General features: G+C 47.0%; 1 protein-coding gene across 2 annotated transcripts; it reads left to right on the plus strand.

Moving 5' to 3' along the window:
* The first annotated feature begins 426 nt into the window (after positions 1 to 426).
* On the plus strand, positions 427 to 24249 carry LOC115082492 (ATP synthase F(0) complex subunit C2, mitochondrial-like). 2 transcript variants are annotated; one of them, XM_029586720.1, is made up of 5 exons: positions 427 to 543; positions 4205 to 4280; positions 11249 to 11326; positions 15251 to 15441; positions 24001 to 24249. In XM_029586720.1, exons 2-5 carry the CDS (start codon positions 4242 to 4244, stop codon positions 24113 to 24115), a joined length of 423 nt encoding a protein of 140 aa, XP_029442580.1. In that variant the 5' UTR covers positions 427 to 543; positions 4205 to 4241; the 3' UTR covers positions 24116 to 24249. The 2 variants fall into 2 exon arrangements, with proteins under 2 accessions (XP_029442580.1, XP_029442579.1); XM_029586719.1 differs by having other exon boundaries at positions 496 to 652.
* Positions 24250 to 24594: the final 345 nt, after the last annotated feature.

Here is a 24594-nt window from a genome sequence, read left to right on the forward strand (position 1 = left end):
CTTTTCGTCCACAAAGGATCCTTCGCAAACCACCCTACAAACACAGCTACAAACCCTACTGGCGCACGGCCCATTTCTACCACGTAATCCGGGCTCGACAATCAAGCACAAGCGCGAACAAGCAGAAATTGTATCTATTTATTTATTTTGCTTGCGTTTATAAAGCAAGCAAGAGAGGGCAGCCCCTTTTCGAGCAAAGCCCTAATTGTGTTGGATCGCGCCGCGGTCACTCCACTCTTGGGCGTGGCATTCTCGGTCTCCGCAATCGGTAACTCTTGGATGGCTGCAGACAGGGAATGCTAGGGCTTCAATGGTCGCTCAGCCCTCCAAGGGCCTTGCAGTGAGCAGGCGCGCGCCGCCCTCGCTCTGTTACGTGCGCAAACGCAATCTCTCTCTATCTCTCTCCAATTGTAGTCCCTTTACCCCCACGTTCTCTCGCCGGCCACTTTTGTCCGGACGCGTGCGCACTTTGTTCTCGCCGCTCCCATTCCGGGCCCGCGCGCATGCGCGCTTCCTCTTCTCCTCCCCGCTCGCCCGGCGCAGGTAGGCTCCCGCCGCTGCTGCTTCTCTCCTCCTGGCGACTGGAGGCCAGAGCGCGGGCGCTGTGAACTTCAGCCGTCGCCCTTTCCTCTTCTGTGTGCCGGGGCTGCAGGTAGGGATAGGACGCGGAAGGAAGGGGGCTGCAGCTGCGCTCGGAGCCCGCGGGGCGGAGTTAAGTTTACCCGTCTCCTGCTAGAGTGGGGTGGGGGGAAGTAGAGAGCTCAAAGCCACTGATTTGTGGTCTCAGTTGCATTTTCTTCGGATTTTCGCCGGGGGGGAGGAGGAAGCGGTCAGGATCCCCCGCTGTGTACGGACAGATGTGGTGGCGGGGAGTGGGTGTTCTGCTGCTGGCTTCCTTCCAGAGGCAGTGCATCCACCGATACGGTCTCACCGGGACCGGGGTGCTGCAGGTTCCGCTTACTCTGGCGACGCGGCCCAACATGCAGGACACCGCTTTCTCCGCCATTGGGCCGTGCGAACCTGAACCGCCCATACATCGCTTGCTTTTCGGGCAGAGCAGTGTTGCTAAATGCCAAAAAAACGCGTATAACCCGACCAGTCATAAAATATAGCTCAAATGTTATAGCTCCTGTTATAGGCTATAACCGCTATATAGAAACTAAAAAAAAGCAGGATGAAGTAACCTTGTATTTCACCCAAGCATTTTCTCCTGGCCCTATGGGTTTCCAGCTCTATTAGAAACAACCTCTGTCGAGTGAAGTGTGAAAAACTTTCCAACTAGCCAAGGGTTTTCTCCCTATATCACGTAGCCCAGTAATTACAGTGATAGTCCTCGGTTGGAGGCCATGAACCAGAGCTCTTTCTAGGAAACCCTTTCAAGTCATTGTGCAGGCACACTTTGCGTATGTGTTGCCACGCATCCAGGGACGTGGCGATTTTAAACTTGCATGCACGTAGGCAAGCATGTTATAAAATAGCCCGAGTGCATGCATATATGCACCTAATTTTAAGTGGGCATGTGCCTAGGTGTGTAAATCCTGTCTGCTGTGCGTGGGGTGCGCTCGGTTGTGCACGCTGCCCAGTTGTGCGCGTGGACGTGCACTGGCTGCCCCACGTGTACCAGCGGTCGAGAAGGGAATATGGTGCTGATGCCCCCCACTTGTAAGATGGTGACCTGAGGGTCTCCACTTGGACCCCTGCACCAAATCGGGGCCTAGCCCAACCAGGGCTGCTCAACCGGATCGGTACTCTCTTTTACCTCGCTGGGAAGGAAATCGAGTCGGTACGGCAATCCGAGCCCCGGAGACCTGAATTTAAAGTTTTGAGCTTACCTTGTCTCGGTGCTTACTGATGGGAGTGCCGGGACGGTCTCCAGCTGCAGGGGAAGAGGGCTTTACCTTCACCGCCGCACTCTGTTATGCACCTACTGCCTTTCAACCATTCTTGGGGCTAAGTTCATGTCGGGAACCGGCTACCGGACCAAGGCACACCTCTGAGGGATATCGGAAATCACCTCAGGAATTCTCAACTGGGGGAGGGACCCTTAGGTTTCACCGCAGGAGAGCGGGGCTCAATCTTCTTTAAGGTACATTTTCTTTTCCTTTCTTCTTTGCTGTATTTGTTAACACTATTCTAGTGTGTGGGATAGTGTCCGCATCTGCTAGGAGATGGAGAGATACTGAAGAGCTGAGGTTACTGCAGGGGTATATCTAGAGGGAGGTCAGCTTTGAAATCTGACTCCGTCTCCATCTGCTAGCAGAAGAGCACATAACCCACTGGTCCTGAGTCCATCTGGCTACACTAAGGAAAACAAAATTATCAGGTAAGTAATTTCTCCATTATTTATTTATTTTTTTTTTTTACTCGCCAGCCATTTTGCATGTCATTAACTCTAAATCCATACTAAGAAAAAATAAAAAGCATTCGAAATGGAACAGCTGAATACCTGATCTCCCACCCATCCACCTATTAGCTGGTAGAGTGGAACTCAACCCTCCTCCGTTCTAAGGGGCCGGGCCGATTCTCCCGCATGCCGAACCCCCCCCCCCCCCCCCCCCCCCCCAACTGGAGCAACCGAGCTGTAGAATAATCTCTCGCCCACTTTCACAAAAAATCAGCTGGGCTGGAACACAACTCCCCCCTCCCATCCAGGAAACCCCAGCCAGGTAAGGCTCTACCACCTCTGGCAGGCCCGCCCCCTCACTGACAGCTGATTGGTCCCTCTACTGTCAATTAAAAGACCAAACCCATTCAGAATTCTGGGGTTCCCTAGGGTCAGAGGGAAGGGATTTGGATGGCTGCAGCTATTTTAATGTATAGGAGAGGTTTCTGGAGGGGGCAAATTCTGCTCTGGCCCAATTTATAATGTACATTTCAAGACCGTGCACACGGCTGTGACTGTTTTATAACATGCGTGTGCTGACACGCATATGTTTTAAAATCCGCTACCCGTACGTGCATGCCTGAATGCCAGCTCATGCGTGTACGGAGGGGGCAGTTTTACATCATGCGCGTGGTGATGGACTAGGACTTTTCCCAGTTCCCTCCGAGGGAACTTCCTAAACCCCCTACCTAACCTGCCTTCCTTTTCCCTTCTCCGCCCCAACCCCTAAAACCCCGCTAACCTTTTTTTGTTTGTTTTAAAACTTACCTGCTCTCCGGAGCAGTAGCAGGTTGCGTGTGCCGGTCGGCTGTCAGCGTATGCTTCAACAGGGTATTGTCCCAGCCTGCCCCCAGCTCGCCCCCTTTTGCCGAACATGTTTTTCTGTGTGTATGGGCAGATAAGCGCGTGGTCACGGGCGTTTGAAAAACTCCACAGTGCGTGGCCTGGCCACGCATGTATCTGCCCGTTTTGGCGCTTGTCGGATTTTTAAAATCCGGCCTTTTTTTTGTTTTGTTTTAATGGTGAGAGAGCGGAGGCTGGGATGACCTGGCCAGGCCCGGCACAACTATTTTTTGTAAGGTGAGAAGGAGGGGGTTCGACATACAGAAGAAGGGAAGCAGGACTCTATTGGCCAGTCTGCCCGACATGGCCAGGTAGGGTTTGGTGTCCTCTACTGCAGCACCTTGAGTACTGTGTGCTGTTCTGGTCACCACATCTCAAAAAAGATATAGTTGCACTGGAGAAAGTACAGAGACAGGTGACCAAAATGATAAAAGGGCATGGAACTGCTCCTCTGTGAGGAAATGCTGAAGAGATTGGGGCTGTTCGTCATGGAGAGGAGACGGCTGGGGGGGGGGGGATATGATGAAGGTCTACAAAATCATGGAAGGACTTGAATGGATAAATGTGAAATGGTTATTTGCTCTTTCATATCATGCAGGGACTAGAGGGCACTCCATGAAGTTAGCAAGTAGCACATTTAAGACTAATTGGAGAAAATTATTTTTCACTCAACGCACAATTAAGCTCTAGAATTTGTTGCCAGAGGATGTGGTTAGTGCAATTAGTGTAGCTGGGTTTAAAAAAGGTTTAGATAAGTTCTTGGAGGAGAAGTCCATAGACTGCTTTTTATCAATAAGGAATAGCTATTCCTTGTTGCCGGCATTATTAGCATGGGATCTACTTAGTGTTTGTGTACTTCCTAGGTGCTTGTGACTTGGATTGGTCATTGTTGGAGACAGGATACTGGGCTTCATGGACTCTTGGTATGACCCAGTATGGTGTATCTTATCTTAATTCTGTTTTTCTTTTCTTTTAAAGCTATTGCAAGTGTGACCATCCCTAGCAGACTCTGAAGATGTATGCCTGTGCAAAGTTTGCCTCCACGCCTTCCTTGGTGAGTATCCATCATATCTGCCCTAATGCTGCCAAGTGTTAGAGGCATCAGGCTGTAAATTCAGCTAAAATGTGCCTTGTGTAGTGAGAGACTTTGGTTCTTTGGTATGTACAGACTTACTCCCTGGCTTGTGTGACACACATGACAGGGGAGGCTGTTCTCTTATTTTCCTTGATTGAGAAAGGAGGTATATAAATGTAAATTTCCTAGCGTGTAGCAGATGGACTCAGGACCAATGGGTGTAGTGTACTCCTGATAGCACTTGGAGACAGATCAGATTTCAATCTGACGTCAGCCCCCAGTACATATACCCCTACAGGAAGTGCAGCTCTTCAGTATTTTCCCATTCCATAGCAGTTAGGGACTCTATGCTTGCTAGCACAGCGTTAGAGAAAATTTTACCAAAAAAACCCAAATTGAGAAGAAATCTTATCTCTACAGACGAGCCCCGCTCTCCTGCGGTGACACCCATTGGGTCCCTCCCCCAGTCGAGATTCCCGAGGTGATTTTCGCAATCCCTCGGAGGTGAGCCTCGGACCGGCGGCCGACCCTCGGCGGGGACTTAGCCCCCGACATCAGGTGAGGCTGAGAGGCAGCGGGTGCAACCTCGAGTGCGGCGGTGAAGGTATTTTCCCTCTCCCCCCGCAGCCGGAGACCGCCCGGAACGAAACCAGGAAGCACTGGGACAAGGTAAGGTAAAAATCTAGCAGAGCTAGACCCCGGTCAGATCCGAGGGTCCTCCCACGTGGAGACCCTCCGAGGTGGTCGCCATATTGTCCGCGTGGTCGCCGTCCCCATTTTGGCCTTGTCCGCCGTCTTGATCCGTGCGCACAGAAGCGAGCCGTGCGCACAAGGTCGCGCACAAGCGAAGAACATAGCCACGCGCTCACTGTGCTGGGCACATAACTTCGACCCGTGCACACAACAGGGCGCACATCGCTCTACGCGCGCATCTTCGACACACAACTGTATTGTATGCGCACAAACCATGGCATCGCCTGAAAATAAGCTCAAAGCTCAGGGCCTTTGCCCACCATGCCACATTAGAGCTGTACAGCATGAGGAGGCCACGGCCCTGTGTATACAGTGCGAAGAGGCCTTAGGGCAGAGGTCCCTAACCCTGTCCTGGGGGCCCACCAGCCAGTCGGGTTTTCAGGACATCTGCAGTGAATATGCATGAGAGAAAATTTGCATGCACTGCCTCCATAACATGCAAATTTTCTCTTATGCATATTCATTGCGGATGTCCTGAAAACCCGACTGGCTGGTGGGCCCCCAGGACAGGGTTGGGGACCACTGCCTTAGGGGACCCAACTCATGGCCCTCCCCAGCCAGTATCGGTACACCGGACCTAGCATCACACAGCGGGACCCCCCCCCCCTCAAACGGGGCCCCCCAGGGACACGGCGCCCCCTAGCCTAGACCTAGCATCTATCTCCTGGGTGGAATTCTTCAAAGGTCTGCATACCTTCATCCACATGCAACCGGTGCCTCCTACAATGCGGTCACAGGCACCACCAGAGGACCTCAACATGCCAGGACCCTCTATGCCCAGGGAAGTGATCCCACCACCCAGAAGCCCCACCTACGGGAACACAGACATCTCAAATGTGGAGTCAGAACCCCTGGAGGAAGGGGAACTCCCGGGGACAGAACCCCATCGAACCATGAGACGCTTCTTCACCAAGGTCGAACTTCCAGACCTGGTCACGCACAGCTTAAGAGCTTGCCATCCCGGGCACTAGTGCCTCGGGGGAACCTAAGACGAACCCGCTACTAGAGGGACTCTGTCAGACCTCCCGCCATTTCCCTCTATTACAAGCCGTCCAGCAATTAATTGACCTGGAATGGGATGCCCCAAAAACCACGTACAAAGGGGGCCGGCCTCTGGCAGCCATGTACACTCTGGACCCTGCCCCCAAAGATGTGGATGCCATGGTCTGCACGGTCTCGAAGCACACTACTATCCCAGTGGAGGGAGGAGCAGCACTCAAGGATGCTCAAGACAGACGTCTGGAAACTATCCTCAAACAGTCCTTGGACGTCTCCGCTATGTCTTTACAGATTGCGGCCTGCTGGGCCGTGGTGACACGCACCTGCTTAGCACAGACCAGGAACAACACTCCTGGGGAAGCCCTGGAACCAGCCGTATCATTCCTCGCGGACGCTGCTTCATATTTGGTATGTACAGCAGCTAGAGGAGTCTCATCTGCCGTGGCAGCCAGAAGACAAATCTGGCTCCGAAACTGGTCGGCCGACACATCCTCCAAAACGAGACTCACAAGGATGCCTTTCAAGGGAACACTCCTGTTCGGAAGCGAACTAGAGAAACTAGCCAACAAGTGGGGCGAGTCCCCACTGCTGCAGCTACCGGAGGACAGGAATAAGAGAAACCAGCAATCCTTCCCCCAGACCTCCAGGGGCAGAGGTTTACAGTGCTTCAACCCATATAGAAGCTCATATCAAGCGGCTCGCCCTGCAGACTGGAGCCAGTCCTTTCGGAACAAGCACAATAAAAGGGGAGCCAGCTCTGGCCCAGGCCCCAGCCGCACCCCACAATGAAGATCAGCCGACCCATCCAAAGGAAGAAGCCATAGGGGGCAGACTGGCCTTATTCTACCAAAGATGGGCCGAGATAACTTCGGACAAGTGGGTCCTATCCATCATTCAATAGAGATATTATCTGGATTTCCACCACCTCCCTCCAGACAAGTTTGTGGAATCTCCCTGCCCCGATCCTTCCAAGAGAATGGCAGTGGAAGCTGCACTGACCAGATTACTAGCCTTAGAGGCTATAACACTGGTGCCTCCACAACAAATAAATACTGGCCATTATTCCATCTATTTTATCGTTCCCAAGAAGGAAGGAACATTCAGACCTATCCTGGACCTCAAGGCGGTCAACCGTCACCTGAATATTCCTCGCTTCCGCATGGAAACCCTACGCTCGGTGATAAGGGCGACACAACTGGGAAAGTTTCTTACCTCCCTGGATCTGTCGGAAGCCTACTTACACATTCCGATCCATCAAGAGCATCAGCATTTTTCTATGCTTCTCGATCCTGGACCATCACTACCACATCCCGGGCACTATCTTTCGGGTTAGCCACTGCACCCCGGATGTTCACCAAGATCATAGTGGTGGTGTCAGCAACACTGAGGAAGGAAGAATCCGAGTGCACCCTTATCTAGACGATTGGCTGATCCGAGCGAAATCCCCAGAGGAAAGCCACCAGGCAACCAACAGAGTCAAAACTCTACTGGAGAGCCTCGGGTGCATGGTCAACACAAACAAGAGCTGCCTGCAGCCTTCCCAATCTCTAGAATACTTGGGAGTCCGGTTTGACACCAAACAGACAAGGTCATCCTGACACCGACAAGGAGATCAAAACTGATGACCCAGTTACAAACTCTGTTGAGCGAACTTCGCCCCACAGCATGGGATTCCCTACAAATTCTCGGCCTCATGGCATCCACACTGGAAGTAGTCCCATGGGCACGAGCTCACATGAGACCCCTACAACGCTCACTACTACCACGATGGAATCCACTGTCCCAGAACTACACCGTATGGCTTCAACTCCCGGACAGAGTTCGGGTCCAACTATGATGGTGGCTACAAGAAGCCCATCTGAGCCAGGGAACGAGACTATCCTTTCCAACCTGTTTCCTTCTCACCACGGGTGCCAGCCTACGAGGATGGGGAGCACACTGCCAGGAGCTAACCGCCCAAGGGCGATGGAACGAAGAAGAGTCAGGATGGAACATCAATCGTCTAGAAGCCCGGGCAGTCAGACTAACCTGCCTAAGGTTCAGTCACAGACTCCGAGGCAAAGCGGTCAGAGTATTGTCGGTCAACGCCACAACAGTGGCCTACATAAACTGTCAGGGAGGAACCAGAAGCCAATAGGTGTATCTGGAAATAGACCTCCTAATGTCATGGGCGGAAGTGAATCTTCAAGAGATCTCGGACATCCACATTGCTGGGAAAGACAATGTCGCGGCGGACTACCTCAGCAGAGAGAGTCTAGATCCAGGAGAATGGAAACTGTCAATCACAGCATTCCAATTGATAGTAAACCATTGGGGAACACCAACCATGGACCTCCTGGCAAACCAGTCCAACGCCCAAGTACCCAGTTTCTTCAGCCACAGACGGGAACCCCAGTCCCAGAGAATCGATACCCTGGTACAGACCTGGCCACAGGAGACTCTGTTATACACCTTCCCGCCGTGGCCCCTATTGGGTGCGATCATCCACAAGATAGAACACCACAGGGGACCAGTACTTCTAGTGGCTCCGGACTGGCCAAGAAGACCATGGTACGTAGACATGCGAAGACTGCTGGCAGGGAACCCCCTGCTGCTGCCTCCACACAGAGACCTGCTCCAACAGGAACCGATCTTCCACGAGGGTCCAGCTCTATTCTCTTTCACAGTCTGGCCATTGAGAGGACTTGCATAAGGAGGAGAGGATACTCGGGGGCAGTAATTGACACCCTACTCCGAGCACGCAAGTTCTCCACATCCCTAACATACATAAGGATTTGGAGAGTATTCGAAGCCTGGTGCGAGGACCATGACATCATACCGTGCTCAGTCAAAATTCCTGCGATTTTGGTATTTCTACAGGATGGCCTACAGAAGGGATTGTCCCTCAACTCCATCAAGGTACAGGTGGCCGCATTGTCATGCTATGGAACCAAGAGCGAGAGCGGCAGCATAGCCTCTCACCTGGATGTCTCCTGCTTCCTGAAAAGGAGTCAAGCACATCCGACCACCCCTAAAGTGTCCGGTGCCTCTTTGGAACCTCAACCTGGTCCTAGATTTCCTAGCAGGAACCTCCTTCAGACCTCTCCGCTGCCTGTCTCTCCGACTGTTAACATTGAAGACAGCCTTTCTGCTGGCAGTCTGTTTGGCCCGTCGTATATCCGAGCTACAAGCACTGTCCTGCCGAGAGCCATTCCTCAGACTCACCCCGGGAACCATCCAGTTACGCACAATTCCGTCGTTCCTCCCCAAAGTGGTGTCTCACTTCCATCTCAACCAAACCATCTCGCTACCATCGCCAGATGAGCATAAGAATTCGGAAGAGTCTACGCCATCTCAACGTCGGCAGGCTCCTAGTCCAGTACCTGGAAAGGTTGGAATCCGTACGAAAGACGGACCATCTATTCATCCTTCACAGCGGGAAGAAGCAAGGGGAAGCGGACTCGCGAGCAACCATAGCCCGCTGGATCAAAGAATTCATCAAGGCGGCCTGTGTGGAAGCAGGCAAGCCACCGCCTTTACAAGTCAAGACCCATTCTACTAGAGCCCAGGCAGTGTCCTGGGCGGAAACCAAGATGCTGTCACCCGCCGAGATCTGCAGGGCAGCGACATGGTCCTCCATCCACATCTTCTCCAGGTTTTACCACCTGGATGTTCAGGCTTGGGAGGACACAGCATTTGCAAGGGCAGTACTAAGTGGGTCACGGGCAGCCTCCCACCCGGTTCGGGAGTAGCTTTTATACATCCCATTGGTCCTGAGTCCATCTGCTACACGCTAGGAAATGGAGAAATTATTTACCTGATAATTTTGTTTTCCTTAGTGTAGACAGATGGACTCAGCTTCCCACCCACGGCTGCCGTTACTCATGGAATTCTCGGGGGACATCCCCGGGAGTGAGTGATTCACTGGTAAGCCATGCTTTCCTTCATCTAGGACACCCACCCTACCGGGTGTCGATGTTTTTTGGTTGAGGGCACTGGTGGTCTCCAGCTATAGCCAATTCAACCAGTTCAAATTAATCAAGTTAACCAAGTTATAAAGTTAATGAAGTTATTCAAATTATTCAGTCATACATATATTCACAATGCATTTCGAGGAGAATACTAAAGAGCTTCACTTCCTGCAGGGGTATATGTACTAGGCTGACGTCAGATTGAAATCTGATCGTCTCCAACTGCTATCAGGAGTACACTATACCCATTGGTCCTGAGTCCATCTGTCTACACTAAGGAAAACAAAATTATCAGGTAAGTAATTTCTCCATTTGAACCTCTGAGGGGGAGCATCACTTAGGGATTTCATACGTAAGATTTTTATTTATGGTCTGTTCTAGATACATTTCAGAACTTAAAGCATGATCTTGTAGGCATCTGTTCCTCTCAGTTTCGGAGGAGGATACAGTTACTTTTTTTTCTCCTTAGTTGGTCTCATATTTCATTTGGATCAGTCAATGGAACTGCCATTCTTCAAGAAGTCTGATTCGGGAGAAAGATTTGGAGAACTGCATTTTCTGGACGTTTGTAGAACTCCAATATTGACTGGGTAAATGTAAGATCAGGACATGCTAGAAACATAAAATACTTGGAGGAATTGGTTCAGGAGCCAACGAGAGAGGGAGCTATTTTAGATTTTATTCTTAGTGGAAATAGGTCCGATATTTCTTTTGTTTGAGTTATGAGTTATATTGTTATATGCAACACCCATGGATGTTTGAGGATTGAGGTGAGTTGGGCCCACTTGAAGCTCCCGTTCATTTGAAGGGGGCAGTTTAAAGTGTTTGATTTTGATACTGAAATACTGAGGAGCTGTGGGGGCACAGTATACTATTTAGGGTAATATCAGCAAAACACTTGTTCTCTGCCTCCATCTGCTGGTAGGGGTTAAAACCTTTGTGTCTGGACTGGTCTGGTTGGACTTGAGGAAATAAAATTTGCAGGTAAGCATCAAAGTTTTCTTTAAGGATTTGGCCCATTAAGTTGCCTTTTTAAGCTCTTCTGTTTCCATTTAAGGCAAGGAAGAGCTCTGGTAGGCGAGAGACCAACTCTAAGGACATCATTCTGATCAGGATAAAACCTGGAGTTCCTTCAATATACACAATATTGTTTCCCCTCCTAACTCTGCTCTGATTCATCTTTGTTCTGAGAATTTCTGAAATCACATGCTTTTTCAGTTGCTGATCTAGTTTTCTCTGTCCCAGTTGAGGAGCAGCTCAAAGGTGCTGTCCAGACCCATCTCAGCTACCCTGTTTGGCCGACCAGACATAGTGACACACGAGGTAATGTGCTGTACTGTGCCTAAAGCTTGAGTCTCATTCCAGAAACAGCTACCAAAAAAAGGGGGGAGGGGGACCACTGAGCACTGTTGTTGTTAAACCCTGTAACCACTTATTATACAAGGCTGTAATTTTTTTTAAAGCAGCCGCTGTTTTAACAATCCATCCTTTCTTTTCTGATTTTTTTTTTTTTTATTTTTTTTTGCTTGTAAATGATTTCACAGATGCTGTGACAATTGGGATTTGGCTGTAGCAGTGTTGCTGCAGGGAGGTTCATGCCTGCAGTAATATTTAAAGCAAAGTATTCACTATCAAAGTAATACATGAAGCCAGTAAAAAGGTGAATTATGACAGGTTTGGAACTTGTGAGCTGTAGTGGCAATTGTCAAGGCTTTAACCCCAACTTTTGTCCATCTTGACATTACTGCCTTGGCTTTATGCTTGCATTAGGTCAGTGAGCTAACCCTGTGGGCTCTTAAGGACTACACTTGTGGTGTTAGATGTCAGTGAGGAAGGAAGATTTGCAGAGGAAGTTAATAGGAAAAAAGGAACGAGGGGGAAAGCCCATGTTTACAGCAGCTAGAAAGCTGATCTGGAGAGTATCTCAATTGCATGATTCTTCCTATATTTTTTTGTTTCATTCCTCTCTCTCCTGGTTTAGCTTCCAAGCTGCTAGAACCATGGCCTTTTCCCCCCTTCCTCTAAACTCTCTCATCCACCTTTCCCACTGATTTTAAATTCGCCCAACTAGCATTTCCTGGCCTCTAACATGCCCGTTCCCCTGTTGCAAGCATGAGGTGAGCAAATAGTTTGACGGTAATTGAATTCTGACTGTTCACAAATGAAACCTTGAGAATCTGTACTACCTGACATACAAGTTTCAGACTTGGGCTAATTCAACCCTTTTGTCTGCATGTTGCACTGGATCCTGTGTAGAATCCTATATATAACGTGTGTGAGTATACTTTCCCGTTCCACACTAAAAATGCATTAGATACTTGCTGTTTTTAGAATCAGATTTGTGGTAATGCTATTGTTCTTTTACAGTAAAAAGTTAGAAAAATAGCTTGCAGTACACCTCCTTTAATCTCCAGTGGACTAAACATTGGGTGCTTAGGGTGGCATCTTGGAGGGCTCCATATATTGCGTGATTTATTTTTATAGGCTATTAACATTTGTCCAAGTACAGATTACTAAAATCAAATTAGTTCAGTGGAAGGAGATAAAAACACCACAGTGAGCAGGTTAAATGGCCGTGTAATCTTTAGTGCTTTGTTATGACTGTGCTGTGGTATATTCACTTTTATTCTTCAGAATTTTAAAATCAAGAAGAAAATTTCAGACGTCATAAATCTGATTACAATGCTGTCCTGCCATCCATTTAAAAAAATTTTTTTTCAATCACTTTTAAAATTGTGCCTATTGATAAAAGGACAGTGTTTGTTTATAAAGGTTGGCTTTGGCTGCATGGTGCTGCTTGGTGACATCTGAGATTAGTCAAAGCTCCCTTTTCATGGATTTAGTGCACAGGAAATAAGGAGGTCAGAACATATACATCATGACATTTGGACCTGGACCGCAATAATTCTTTACCTAGGTGAGGAGTAATGTTGCAGATTGATTTAAAATGTTAATTGTGATCAGATCGCTGTAGAGACTGGGAAACATAGTTAAGTGTGCCGCCTTGGTTATTTTCTGAACTGTTTCCAATGATGCTGAAAACCAGTCACATTGTGCAAGCGTTGCTATGCTGAAACTATGCCCTCATCAAATTCTGTCTGCATGGGAAACTTTGGCACTGCTGGAATGCAGGGATGCCTTGGGCATGGCCCTGCTAAAACTAGCATATAAGAAGTGGGAGCAAACTAGTGCGCAGGGGGAGGTGGAAGGCCATGACGCATGAGTGGGTAAGGTGGGCCTTGTTGGTGACGGGTCACATGCATGCAAACTAGAGTACAGTTTTAAAAATAACATTAGATACAGAAAAAAGAGCTTCAGAGTTTTTTGTCTGAAGTCACTGTTTAAAATGGTTATATAGGTGCTGGAAGTGAGTCAGGCCTTACACCTGGATTTTTATCATGGGGCATGTTAAGATATTTGAGATTGGTGGAGGGGGGGGGCATAACCTCTTTCTTTTTTTTTTTTTTTTTTTTACACTTCTGTAAATGTGGGGTGTGGGGTTTTTTTTTTTTTTTTTCAAGCTAGTAACTGGTAGGACTGGACACAGTGTGTGAATAATGGCACTTTTACTTCTGCCCTCACTGCATCTGCAGTTTCATTTTTTTGTTAAGGAATTACTGGGTCACCTACCAGTTTACTTAAAACTGTTGATTCTGCTTGGTCCAGGGACAATTTTTTTTTCAACAAAACTGACTTTCCTGTACAGCAGAGGTGGCAAAGCCCTATAGATCCTGCCACTGAAAGCTCCAGGGTTTGTCATCCCTGTTCTGCTGTATGCCACAAGCAAAAGGAGTGGAGGAGTAGCCTAGTGGTAGAGCAGTGGGCTATGAACCTGGAGACCCACTTCACCCTCCATTGCCTCAGGTACAAACTTAGATTGTAAGCCCTCTGGGGATAGGGAAATACTACAGTACCTGAATTTAATCCACTTTGAAGTGCTGAAAAAAATGCAAAAATAAAAAAAAAATCAAAAATAAATAAAAGGTGTAGCATTTGCAGCTGGGATGTGCAATCAGGCTGCGTACAGGATAGCACAGGAAGTGCAGTCCTCTGACTAGGGATGCACTTCCTAGTTGAGCCAGCAGAGGACATGCTAGCATCTTTCTGGAGCTGGCATTTCCCTCGAGGGAATGTAATCCTGCATGAGCTGGTGGAACTAGAAAACTTGTGCTTGCCCGTGTGACTCAGCTGTAGTACTGTGTAGGGATGTGCACTCATTTTGGAGCGGACTTTATGGTACATGTATAATGGATGGTGTACGTGCACTTTTAATGACTATAGTTATGTGCACACTATCCGTTTTTTTTTGTTTTTTTTAATGCATGTACTATAAAGTCCATGAGTTACCTGTGTAGCTCTGAAATGAATTCACTTCATTCTCTCCTGTTCAGTGTGTGCACTGCAGCACAGGAAGCACGGGCTTAATGTCCCCTGTCTGGTGGGGCTGGGCTACTATAAATATGGGAATTTAGCGGTTGGTACTTTGGAATACTGCTGCTAGAGTAGTAATTCAGGTCTTGAAATTTCAGCCTATCACTCTGCTTCTTAAAGAACTTTACTGGATCCTATTATAAGCCAGAGCTGTTTTTTAAACTTCTTAATATTGCATGTAGGGAAATAGAGTAGTACCTGTTTGTTTAAACAGTTTCCTAGTCCTCTGTCAACCTAGCAGATCCCCATGATCATCTCTGGAGCTTTTAAAGCTGCTTTCACCATAAGCAATTCAGTTAGAACACACAAGGATGACAGCACTTCAATATCAGGCCCCTTTATTGTGCAGTTCACTTCCAATAGATTTGGTTTTGGAAAAAGATTACTTGAAATTTAGGAAACTAATCAAGGCCAGGTTATTTGCTAAGATATTTGAGGATTTAATGTCATTTTAGAGTTTTTAGTTTATGTTGGTTTTCTATTAGATTTTACTCAGAATGTTTATTTTTTATGCATGGACTTAGGGTTTAAATATGTTTTGTTTCTATATGTATTTCTATTACAATTATAATGCATTTGGAATGTATTTATTGATGAACACCATTTTGATTTTATAGAAAACAAGTATATTAAATATTGCCATTACCAGGACTGACCTGGTGCAAGACTGGCACTAAGGGGATTCTTTGAACCAGTCAGCCAGCAAGTTGGCCAGGCAATTATCTGGATAAGAGATGGTAGAACATGAAAGCGGGGGAGAAGGGTGAAACATTTTTGCTTCTTAGTTTTCACCTTCCTGTCCTTTTGCTGTATCAGGCTGACTCCAACCTGCCGTCCCAAAATGCATTGGTTGCAGTTCCTCGGCGGGAGTTTCAGACCAGCGTGGTTACCAGAGACATTGACACTGCAGCGAAGTTCATAGGTGCTGGTGCTGCCACGGTGGGAGTTGCTGGGTCTGGTGCCGGGATTGGGACGGTCTTCGGTAGTCTTATTATTGGATATGCCAGGTAAGAAGATTTATCCTGCCCAAGGAGGCTTGGTCAGGTTGTGGAAAATGAAGGGAGCTTTGCTGTACCTTTTCCTACATTACCTCCTGCTGGGAGAATCTAGAACCAAAGGAGCTGAAAGTTTCCTATTAACAAAATAAGAAAATGTTGTGTCCCTAAAGCATTAGTACTAACACCATTCCTCCAAATATCAACTTTTTTTTTTTTTTGGCCTCATAGCTTTCTCATCTAGGTTTCTTGTCTTTTTATCTTGTGCTAGTATTTTGGTGGGGTTTTTTTTTATTTTTTTAAATTATCACACTTTACAATAAAGTGCATCATTTTTTTATAGCTATGTATCATTTAAAAAACCCATCATTCCTAATTCCTTCTTCAGCCATTTGTGCGGTATGCATGCATATTGTGTATCAGCAAGGCTGGAACAATATTAGAAGATCCTAGGAACCAGACAGGAATGAAGAGTTCATCTTGAGTGCCACCAGCAGGCCTAGATTCATGATAAGCAAATTATACAAATAAACCTGAATTTTGAATCTGAGGCATGGCAAATATATCCCAGAACATCCTCACAGCCGAAACCCCTGCTTGCTCCCCTGTCCCCTGGTCTGACCACACACTTATAAATACCACGCTCTATAAAGAAAACTTCTCCCACCCTACCACCACATAACCACATCTTCCAATTCCAAAAACCATGCACCAGAGAGGACCTTATCTCTGCCTGCTCTGACATCACCAACAAAATTGACCCAAGCAACCCCTCATCAGCGCACTCCTCCTGGAACAATATCACAAAAGACATAGCTGACAAAATCTGCCCACTTACAACAAAAATAATCAACCCATCACACAACAAAAAAGCATGGTACTCCCCTGATTTAAAAAAAACTTAAATGTGAATTAAGAAACAAAGAAAATGGTGAAAACCTCCCTCACCCGCACTGCTTGCCTCTTCAGATCCTCCATGCATACATATAGGACCACCATACTTAAAACAAAACACGATTTCTATGCTCTCAAAATTCACGACTTTCAATACAACGCAGAGGCCCTCTTTTCCCTCGTATCTGACCTACCAATACCTTTCCCTCTCCCTCTTCCAGACCAGACACTGACTCAAAAAAACAAATGTGACAACCTTGCCCTTTTCTTCAACAACAAAATATCCAAACTCACTTTAAGTTTTCCCTCTGACACATCCTACTCTGTCCTCCCCATAAACTCCACGGCCAGCCTTGACTGCCTTGAAACATCATCATCCGAAGTAGAATCCCTATTAAATGTAAACCTTCCTCACACCCATCTGACACCATCTTCTCCAAACTCCTTCTAACCATTCCAAACCTAATAGCTAAACACATCATTACTTGCTCCCTCAGCCTTGGTAATGTCCCTACCATGCTAAAACAAGCAATTGTCAAACCCATCCTAAAGAAACCCAATCTCGACCCATCAGAACTCTCTAACTTTCAACCAATCTCAAACCTTCCTTTCTTAGCCAAAATCACAGAAAAAGTAGTCCACATCCGTCTCTCTGAACACCTTGAGAAACACAAAATTCTAGCCCCGTCTCAATTTGGCTTCCAGAAATTCTTCAATACAGAAACACTCCTATTATCACTCACAGACACCATACTCAAAGGTATGGACAATGGGCATTCCTACAACCTAGCATTGCTCGACATACCATCAGCTTTTGACACGATCAGCCATAACATTCTGTTAAACCATCTCACAAACATTGGCATAACAGAAACTGCTTTCCACTGGTTTGAATCCTACCTCAAAAATAGACACTACAAGGTCAAATTGGGTAATTTTGAATCTGACCCCACTGACCTAACCCGAGGTATACCTCAAGGCTCCGCCCTATCCTCCACCCTCTTCAATATCTACATGTTACCCCTCTGCCAATTCCTATCTGACCTAGGCCACCCCCATTTCATATATGCGGACGACGTCCAAATCCTCATCCCAATCACTGATTCCCTACACACCTCTCTCAAAATCTGGGACAAATGCGTTAAAGCAATCAATCAACTATTCACAAAACTCAGCCTCTCACTCAATACCACCAAAACAGAACTCCTCATTATTTCCCACAATCCCCCTCCCCCTACACCCATCACACCACATGTATGTAATCTTGGCGTTACCTTCGACAACCAACTAAACTTTAAAACATTCATAAATCTACCATGAAAGAATGTTATTTCAAACTTCATGTCGTAAAGAAACTTAAACCCCCTCCTACACTTCATTGATTTTCCCACAGTCTTCCAGGCCTTAATACTCTCCTAGGCCTTCCCGCCTCTACCATCAAACCCCTCAAAATGCTACAGAATGCTGCAGCCAGAATCCTCACAAATACACGCAGGAATGACCACATTACACCTATCCTAAGAGAACTCCATTGGCTCCCCATAACCTACAGAATTCTTTACAAAAGCCTCTCCCTCATACACAAGACCTTACACAACCAAAACTTCCAATGGCTCAATGACTCACTTCACTTCCACTCATCCAATAGACCCACCAGATCTGCCTATAAAGGAACCCTCCAAATACCACCCCCTAAACTCACACACCTTTCCTCCACAAGAGAGCCTTATAGATAGCAGGCCCCATAAACTGGAACTCAGTGCCGCCTGACCTCCTCATGGAACCATGTACTCAGAAATTTAAAAAGAAAATTAAAAACATGGCTCTTCAAACAGGCTTTCACCTGATGCCCCTTTTCTACCTTTCTCCTTTTCCCTTCCACCCCCCCCCCCTCCCCCCTACTATCCTCCTTATGGACTCTCCCCCCTTACTTTTCATTTGTAAATTTTGATTTGTATACCTCTGTGGAATTATACTTTCCTCGTTATACCAAGTATTAATGTTTTATTACTATTTTCCACAGTTATGCACCTAGTGTTAACCATATGTACCTATATTATCTTATGTTACAAACCGTTCCATGTAAATGTTTTTATATTACATCATTTAATCCACAATTCCATATAAACCGATACAATGTGCAAACGGTTGTCTGTATAGAAAAACATTAAATAAATGTGGGAGTCCTGTTTCACCACTGTGGTAGTCTCTCCCTCATATATACACTGCCTTCCTCTCAGCTCCTCCCTCCCATGTTAACCTCCTTCAAGCATCACAGTTAGGATGTTAAGAGGACAGGAAGAGACCAGGAGCTCCTGATTGCCATGGCTTCTCCCTCCTCACCTGCGGGCTTCTTGTTTAAAAAGGAAACACATTGTGTGTGGGGGGGGGGGAGAGGATTAGTGGTTGAGAATAACCCTTGCACTGCTCTCTCTTTCTAGCCCTGATGTAATAAGATAAGAATAAAAAATGTACACTGAATTTCAATGCATGTTTTTTTTATTTATTTTTTGCATGAATAAGCTCATGCAGTAAACTAATGGTGTACTAATGCATCTGGAGTTTAAAGCTTGTCAATATGTTCACACACTTTGTGCATGCTAATCTGTGCAAATCAGGTTTCCTGTCCACATCCAGATCATGGCGGACAGCTGGGTTTTGCATTCCTAACGGCAAATGGAGACAGAGAAGAAAAGCTTTACTGAACCTGTATTCTTACCGTAGGCAGTGTGCCACCTGCAAGTCCCTCTGTATTTGTCTCCAGTTAGATGGTAGAGATGTAAAACTCCTGCAGTCTGAGAGTTGATGGGGGGGGAAAAAAAAAGAAAAACCAGAAACAAAAGAATTTCAAATTGTTCGCAGAGATGTTAGGACCTGAGAGGGTCCATCCCCTTGGGGAGGGGTAGTGTGAGCAAGGGGGTTGGTAGCCCTGGATGTCTCGGTCTGGAGTTGGTGGGTGGCTGAAGCGCGTGGTCCAGTTTCCTTCCTCCCAAAGGCTCACTGAAGACCAGCACAGGGAAGTACTCATTTTATTCTTACCTTTGGGGGGGGCTGTGTTCTTTGCCTTGGGCAATTGCTGTGCTGTGTGGAAAAAAAAGAAATAAGGGCCCCAGTCCCTTCCACTCAGGAGAGCATGGGAGGTGCAGGAGCTGTGATTTGGCATGTCCGGGGGACTTCGGGGCGGCATCGGGAGGCCAGCCCCTTTGGCTCAGAGCATTAGTGGGGGAGTCATGTGGCTGTGGCTGCACGGATGAAGGAGCCACATGGGTGACAAGCTCAGAACAGCGGGGAAGATTTTGTGCCGCGTGCATATATATAATGGCAGCCTCTGAGCGCGGGAACCGCTGCTGTGCCTGGGGAGAGCAGTGGTTGCTCTTGTCCGTGGTGGAGCTGTGCCGAAACTGCGAGTCAGGTGGAGAGCGCAGCTCACGGTGCTGGTACTCCCGCCAGGGAAGGCAGGCCAGTGACTTGTTCAGCAGTAGCAATAGGTTTAGCCTTTCAGGTCAGTGTTGGAATGGTGACCATTTTGGAGGCATGTGCAGGGGAGAGCAAGGTAGATCAGGGAGGATGAAGGATCTCCTCCGGCTTTGCCCCCTGCCTTCCTGACGCCGAGCAGTTGAACGAGGACTCTGGCGTGGAGACCGTTCTGAGAGAGATTCTGAGGCTGCAGAAGCTTTATCCATGGGCTTTATGCTTTTGCTCCACAAAGCCTTTTTGGAAAATAGAGGCACGGCAAAAGCGTTCACTCCCATAGGTCCCCCTCGGAGAGGTTAAGGTGGAGAATCCTCAGGAGGGCAAAACGGTGCCCAGGCATAGGGCAGTTCTGGCAAGAAGGCCACTTAGTACATCAGAGGGGTCTGAGCTTTCAGAATGCGATCCACCCGCAAGAACTCCAATGCTCATGCAGTGTCCTCGAACCTTGAGCAGGTGCCAGAGCGGAGGGAGACTCCCCTAAGGTGGTTACTCTTTAGAAGTCAGGGGCTGTTTCCTTTCATCCCTCAGGCTCTAAAGGAGCTGGGAATAAAGGTACTTCAGGAGGAGTTGGATTTTGAGGGAGTAAATCTGGTTATGGATGGGCTTCGAGGGCCAGCAAAGGCTTTTTCCTTCCAGAAGTCTGTTAAAAAGCCGGTGGTATGGAAGCTGGACTTAAGGTAGGGAGAGCTATGGCAAAACTATCTCCCATGATGGAAGATGCACTGAAACTGCTACAGCTGCTGAAGGTGGGAGCATCTGTCTTGGCTGTGACTAAGAGAACCACTATACTGGGAGTAGGGCAGCAGCTTAAAAGATGCGCAGGTCCAGACGGAGATTCATCTCAAGCGGATCTCTGAGGTCTCAGTGCTGGGCATTTGCATAGCAATTTGCAGCAGTGCCTGTTTGCACTGGGTTCAGCAGCATCCAATAAAGTGGCATTTAGCATTCTCGTCTCCAGGTTTTGCCAAGCAGGAGTGGTGCTTGGAGGCAGGCAAAGCCTACATTACGAAGGCCTTATATGAATTGCTCCTTGTGACCTTGGGCAAATCACTTTACCCTCTGTTCCCTCGGGTACAAACTTAAGTATTTCCCTACAATCTGTCATACCTGAATATAATCTGCTTTGAAGTGCCGAAAAGCCAGAATATAAATAAATAAAATAAATCATTTGGAAAAGAGAGCGGTGCTCAAGACTTTGATGTGTTTTTCTTTCACTATTGAGGAATCGTTCAGTGCGAGTCCTGTCGGACACTGATTGACATAAGCCACAATAGTGGCTTATGTCAATCAACAAGGAGGAACTTTGAGTCTGGAGTCCAGGGAGGCTCACTGTCTGTTCGGTGAGCAGCCCTTAAACTCTGGCAATGTTTCTCGTGGCCAGAGTGGAAAATGTCCAAGTAGATTTTCTCAGCAGGCAAACCTTGGACCGAGAAGAATGGGAGCTGGCGGAAGAGGCGATGGCTTTTATTCATGCCAGATGGGGAAGTTCCTCAATTGGATTTGATGGCATCGAGATGAAATGCCAAAGTCCAGTACTTCTTTAGTCAAAGGCAGGAGAGTCTTAGTGCCTTGGTTCTTCATTGGCCACTAGGGATTCTGCTGTATGCTTTTCCGCCCTGGCCTCTTAAGAATGCTCCTAAGCATCTAGAGTCACCTAGCGGAAGTGATCTTAGTATGGCTGCATTGACTGTGGTTTGCAGACCTAATAAATCTAGCAGCAGACGGGCTGCTAAGGTTGGGACATCTGCCCAGAGTGCTCCATCAAGGTTCCATTTTCTTGGATTGGGACCTTCTGACTCGTGGCCTGGCTTTTGAGGCACCATTTGCACTTGAAAGACTAGGAGGCCGTCCACTTCATTGGCTTATATCTGGGTGTGGAAAGCGTTTGAGGCATAATGCCTTGCAGAAGCTGTGATTCTGCTGTAGGCTTCAGTATCTTGCATCTCAGCTTTTTTGCAGAATGGCTTAACGAAGGGGCTTGCATTCAATTCCTTAAAGGTCCAGGTAGCAGCCCTATGCCTCAACTTCCTATCCAGATGTGATTTTGTTTCTATGGTGGGGTAAAGCATTTGCGCCCTCCAATAAGGTGGATTGTTCCTTCATGGGATCTGAATTTGGTGTTGAAGGTCCTTTGTGGTCCAGCGTTTCAGACCTTGAGAGGCAATGTTGAAGGTGGTTTTTCTGGTGGCGGTCGGTTCGGCTAGATGGATTTCAGAACTTTAGGCCTTGTCATATCAGGACTCTTTCCTTCAGTTTGAGGATGGGATGTTTCACACCGTACCTTGCTTCTTGCTTTTCATCTTAGATGGAACTTCCCTCCTTCAGGGGCCTGGATTTGGATCTGCAAACAAAGGAATTGCACTTGTTGGATTGGGGTGGTTGTGCTATTTGAAGATGACTAATAGCTTCTGATCATCTTTATTCTCTTTGCTGGAGCAAAGAAAGGAAATAAAGCGTCTAAGACCATTGTGAGAGCTCAAGGAGGCCATTGTGTCGGCTTATGTCTGCAAGGGCATTCAGTTCCTGAGGGACTACGATCCCATTGCATTCAGAGTGCAGGCAGCGTCCTGAGCAGAGTGTCAACTGATATCCCCACAAATTTGTGGGGCGGAAATTTGGTCAACCTTGCACACTTTTGCGAGACTTTACCATCTGGATGTGCAGGCACCACGAGATGGGGTTTGGCGAGTGTGTGTTGCAAGTGGGTCTTTCAGGGTCCCACCCAGTGTGGGGGAGCTTGGGTACATCCCAGTTATCTGGATATGAACGAGAGGAAAATTGGTTCTTACTTGCTAATTTTCCTTTCTGGAATACCACAGATCAATCCAGAGTCCCACCCTCTATGGAAAGACCACTCATTTTTTTTTCTCTGTTTTTATTAAGTTTGGATAATCTGTGCAGATATGTTAGTTCATTGAAGGCATTAGTTGTGTTTTCAAACTCCATGTTGGATAATGGGTCCGGTTCTAAGACTTTACTTATCCCCTGCTAACATAGAGGGTCATAGACAGAATTTTACTCATCGTGGCTTGGATACAGGTTATTCTGAGGGATTACAAGTGGCACACTAAGTACTACAGGCTCAGTAAAGCATTTCTTCTGTCTCCATCTGCAGGTAGGGATGCAAAACCCAATTGTCTGGATTGATCTATAGTATTCAGGAACAAAAATTAGCAGGTAAGAACCTAATTTCCTTGTATGTGCATTGTGTGCAGAACAGATGTGCACAAAATGTTGTGCTCCTGAAAGCTAAGAACATGACATGTTAGGAGCACAACTTTTGTGCACAAAATTTGTGCACATCTGTTCTGCATACAATGCACTTTCTAATTCAAGTTCAGTGTGCAGAAAATATGAATTGTGTATGAATCATATTATGTGCAAGAAATGCCCAGTACAAGACCTCTGCATAAACTCCGTGTTTAGCCCACAGACTAACACTAACCCCAGAAACTTTTTCACCTCTGATCAGGAATTAAACTTCCAGTGGTAAGAAAACACAAGTTAAACCTATGCATTTTTATTGTGGAGTAATAAATAATGCCTTGATTAACTTGGGATTTGCTAATTTGTGTGCACAGTTTTACTCTCATTTGTGTACACTATTTTTTGTGTGCTAAAAGCCTTGTTAATTTGGAAGTAACATTGTATACACAAAAATGTGCACAAAAGCACATCCTAACCTTGGCACAGCTGAGTGCACCTTACTACTTTGGGGCCTTTTGCAGCAGCCTGGTGGTGAGGAGGGATGAAAAGAGATATATTAGATTTGCAGAGCCCAAGGCAGCTGCAGAATTTTTTCTTTGACAGCCAGTGAGAATGCTTCACCAGTTGCAGATTCTTCTCTTCATTACCTAAAGGGGGTGGGGGTTAAATGCTGGTATAGAACTCTGGACTGCCCCATTTCAGGCATTAGGTGTCAGTATGGATATTCTTGGCATTTGGGACACCTGCATGGGGCTCTGATGAAGATGTGCTCTTCAGCTTATCTGTGCTGTATTTATGCTTTGTGTGCATGGGTCTCTTATGAACATCTGCTCTGTCTGCCCTTCATAATTATTTAATACTTGGTCGGAAGCTGTGGCTTCCCTTAGTAGTATGTAATGGGTGCTCTCCCCTTGAGTATAATATGTATGAATGTGGACTAAAAATCTTTCTAAATAGTTGACTGATGCACTTTTTTTTTTTTTTTACCTCCCTCAGGAACCCATCACTGAAACAGCAGCTCTTCTCCTATGCCATCCTGGGCTTTGCGCTTTCAGAAGCCATGGGCCTTTTCTGCTTGATGGTCGCCTTCCTCATCCTCTTTGCCATGTAAGGGACTGCTGCCAACCTTCGCCTGTGCACCCGATGACCATTGTTCTATCATTGCAAGGGATTCAAGCCCTATGATTCAGAACCTGTCCAGAAGGGAAGATGATTAAATACTGTAATAAAGCCCCCTGTAGTGCAGACTTTTATTGCTTTTATCTGTGACAGGGAAGGAGTACTAGATCCTAAACCAGGTTTTCTCAAACCTGTCCTGTAATCCTACAGCCAGCTGAGATTTCAGAGTATTGGCACTGAGTATGCATGAGATTTTTGCATACACTGTAGACCCACTATATGTGAATGTATCTCATGAATGTTCATTGTAGATATGCTGAAAACCCAACAGGCTCTAGGGCAGGGGTGGGCAGTTCCGGTCCTCGAGGGCCACAAACCAGTCTGGTTTTCAGGATATCCCTAATGAATATGCATGAAAGAGATTTGCATGCACTCTGCCTCAGTTGTATGCAAATCTGTCATGCATATTCA

The sequence above is a fragment of the Rhinatrema bivittatum genome, unplaced genomic scaffold (assembly GCF_901001135.1).
Source record: "Rhinatrema bivittatum unplaced genomic scaffold, aRhiBiv1.1, whole genome shotgun sequence".
NCBI lineage: Eukaryota > Metazoa > Chordata > Amphibia > Gymnophiona > Rhinatrematidae > Rhinatrema > Rhinatrema bivittatum.

Coding starts and splice junctions, on each gene's coding strand:
- LOC115082492 (XM_029586720.1), top strand. CDS start 4,242: ATGTATGCCTGTGCAAAGTTTGCCTCCACGCCTTCCTTG. Junction 4,281..11,248: donor TTGCCTCCACGCCTTCCTTG/GTGAGTATCCAT, acceptor TCTCTGTCCCAG/TTGAGGAGCAGCTCAAAGGT. Junction 11,327..15,250: donor CAGACATAGTGACACACGAG/GTAATGTGCTGT, acceptor TTGCTGTATCAG/GCTGACTCCAACCTGCCGTC.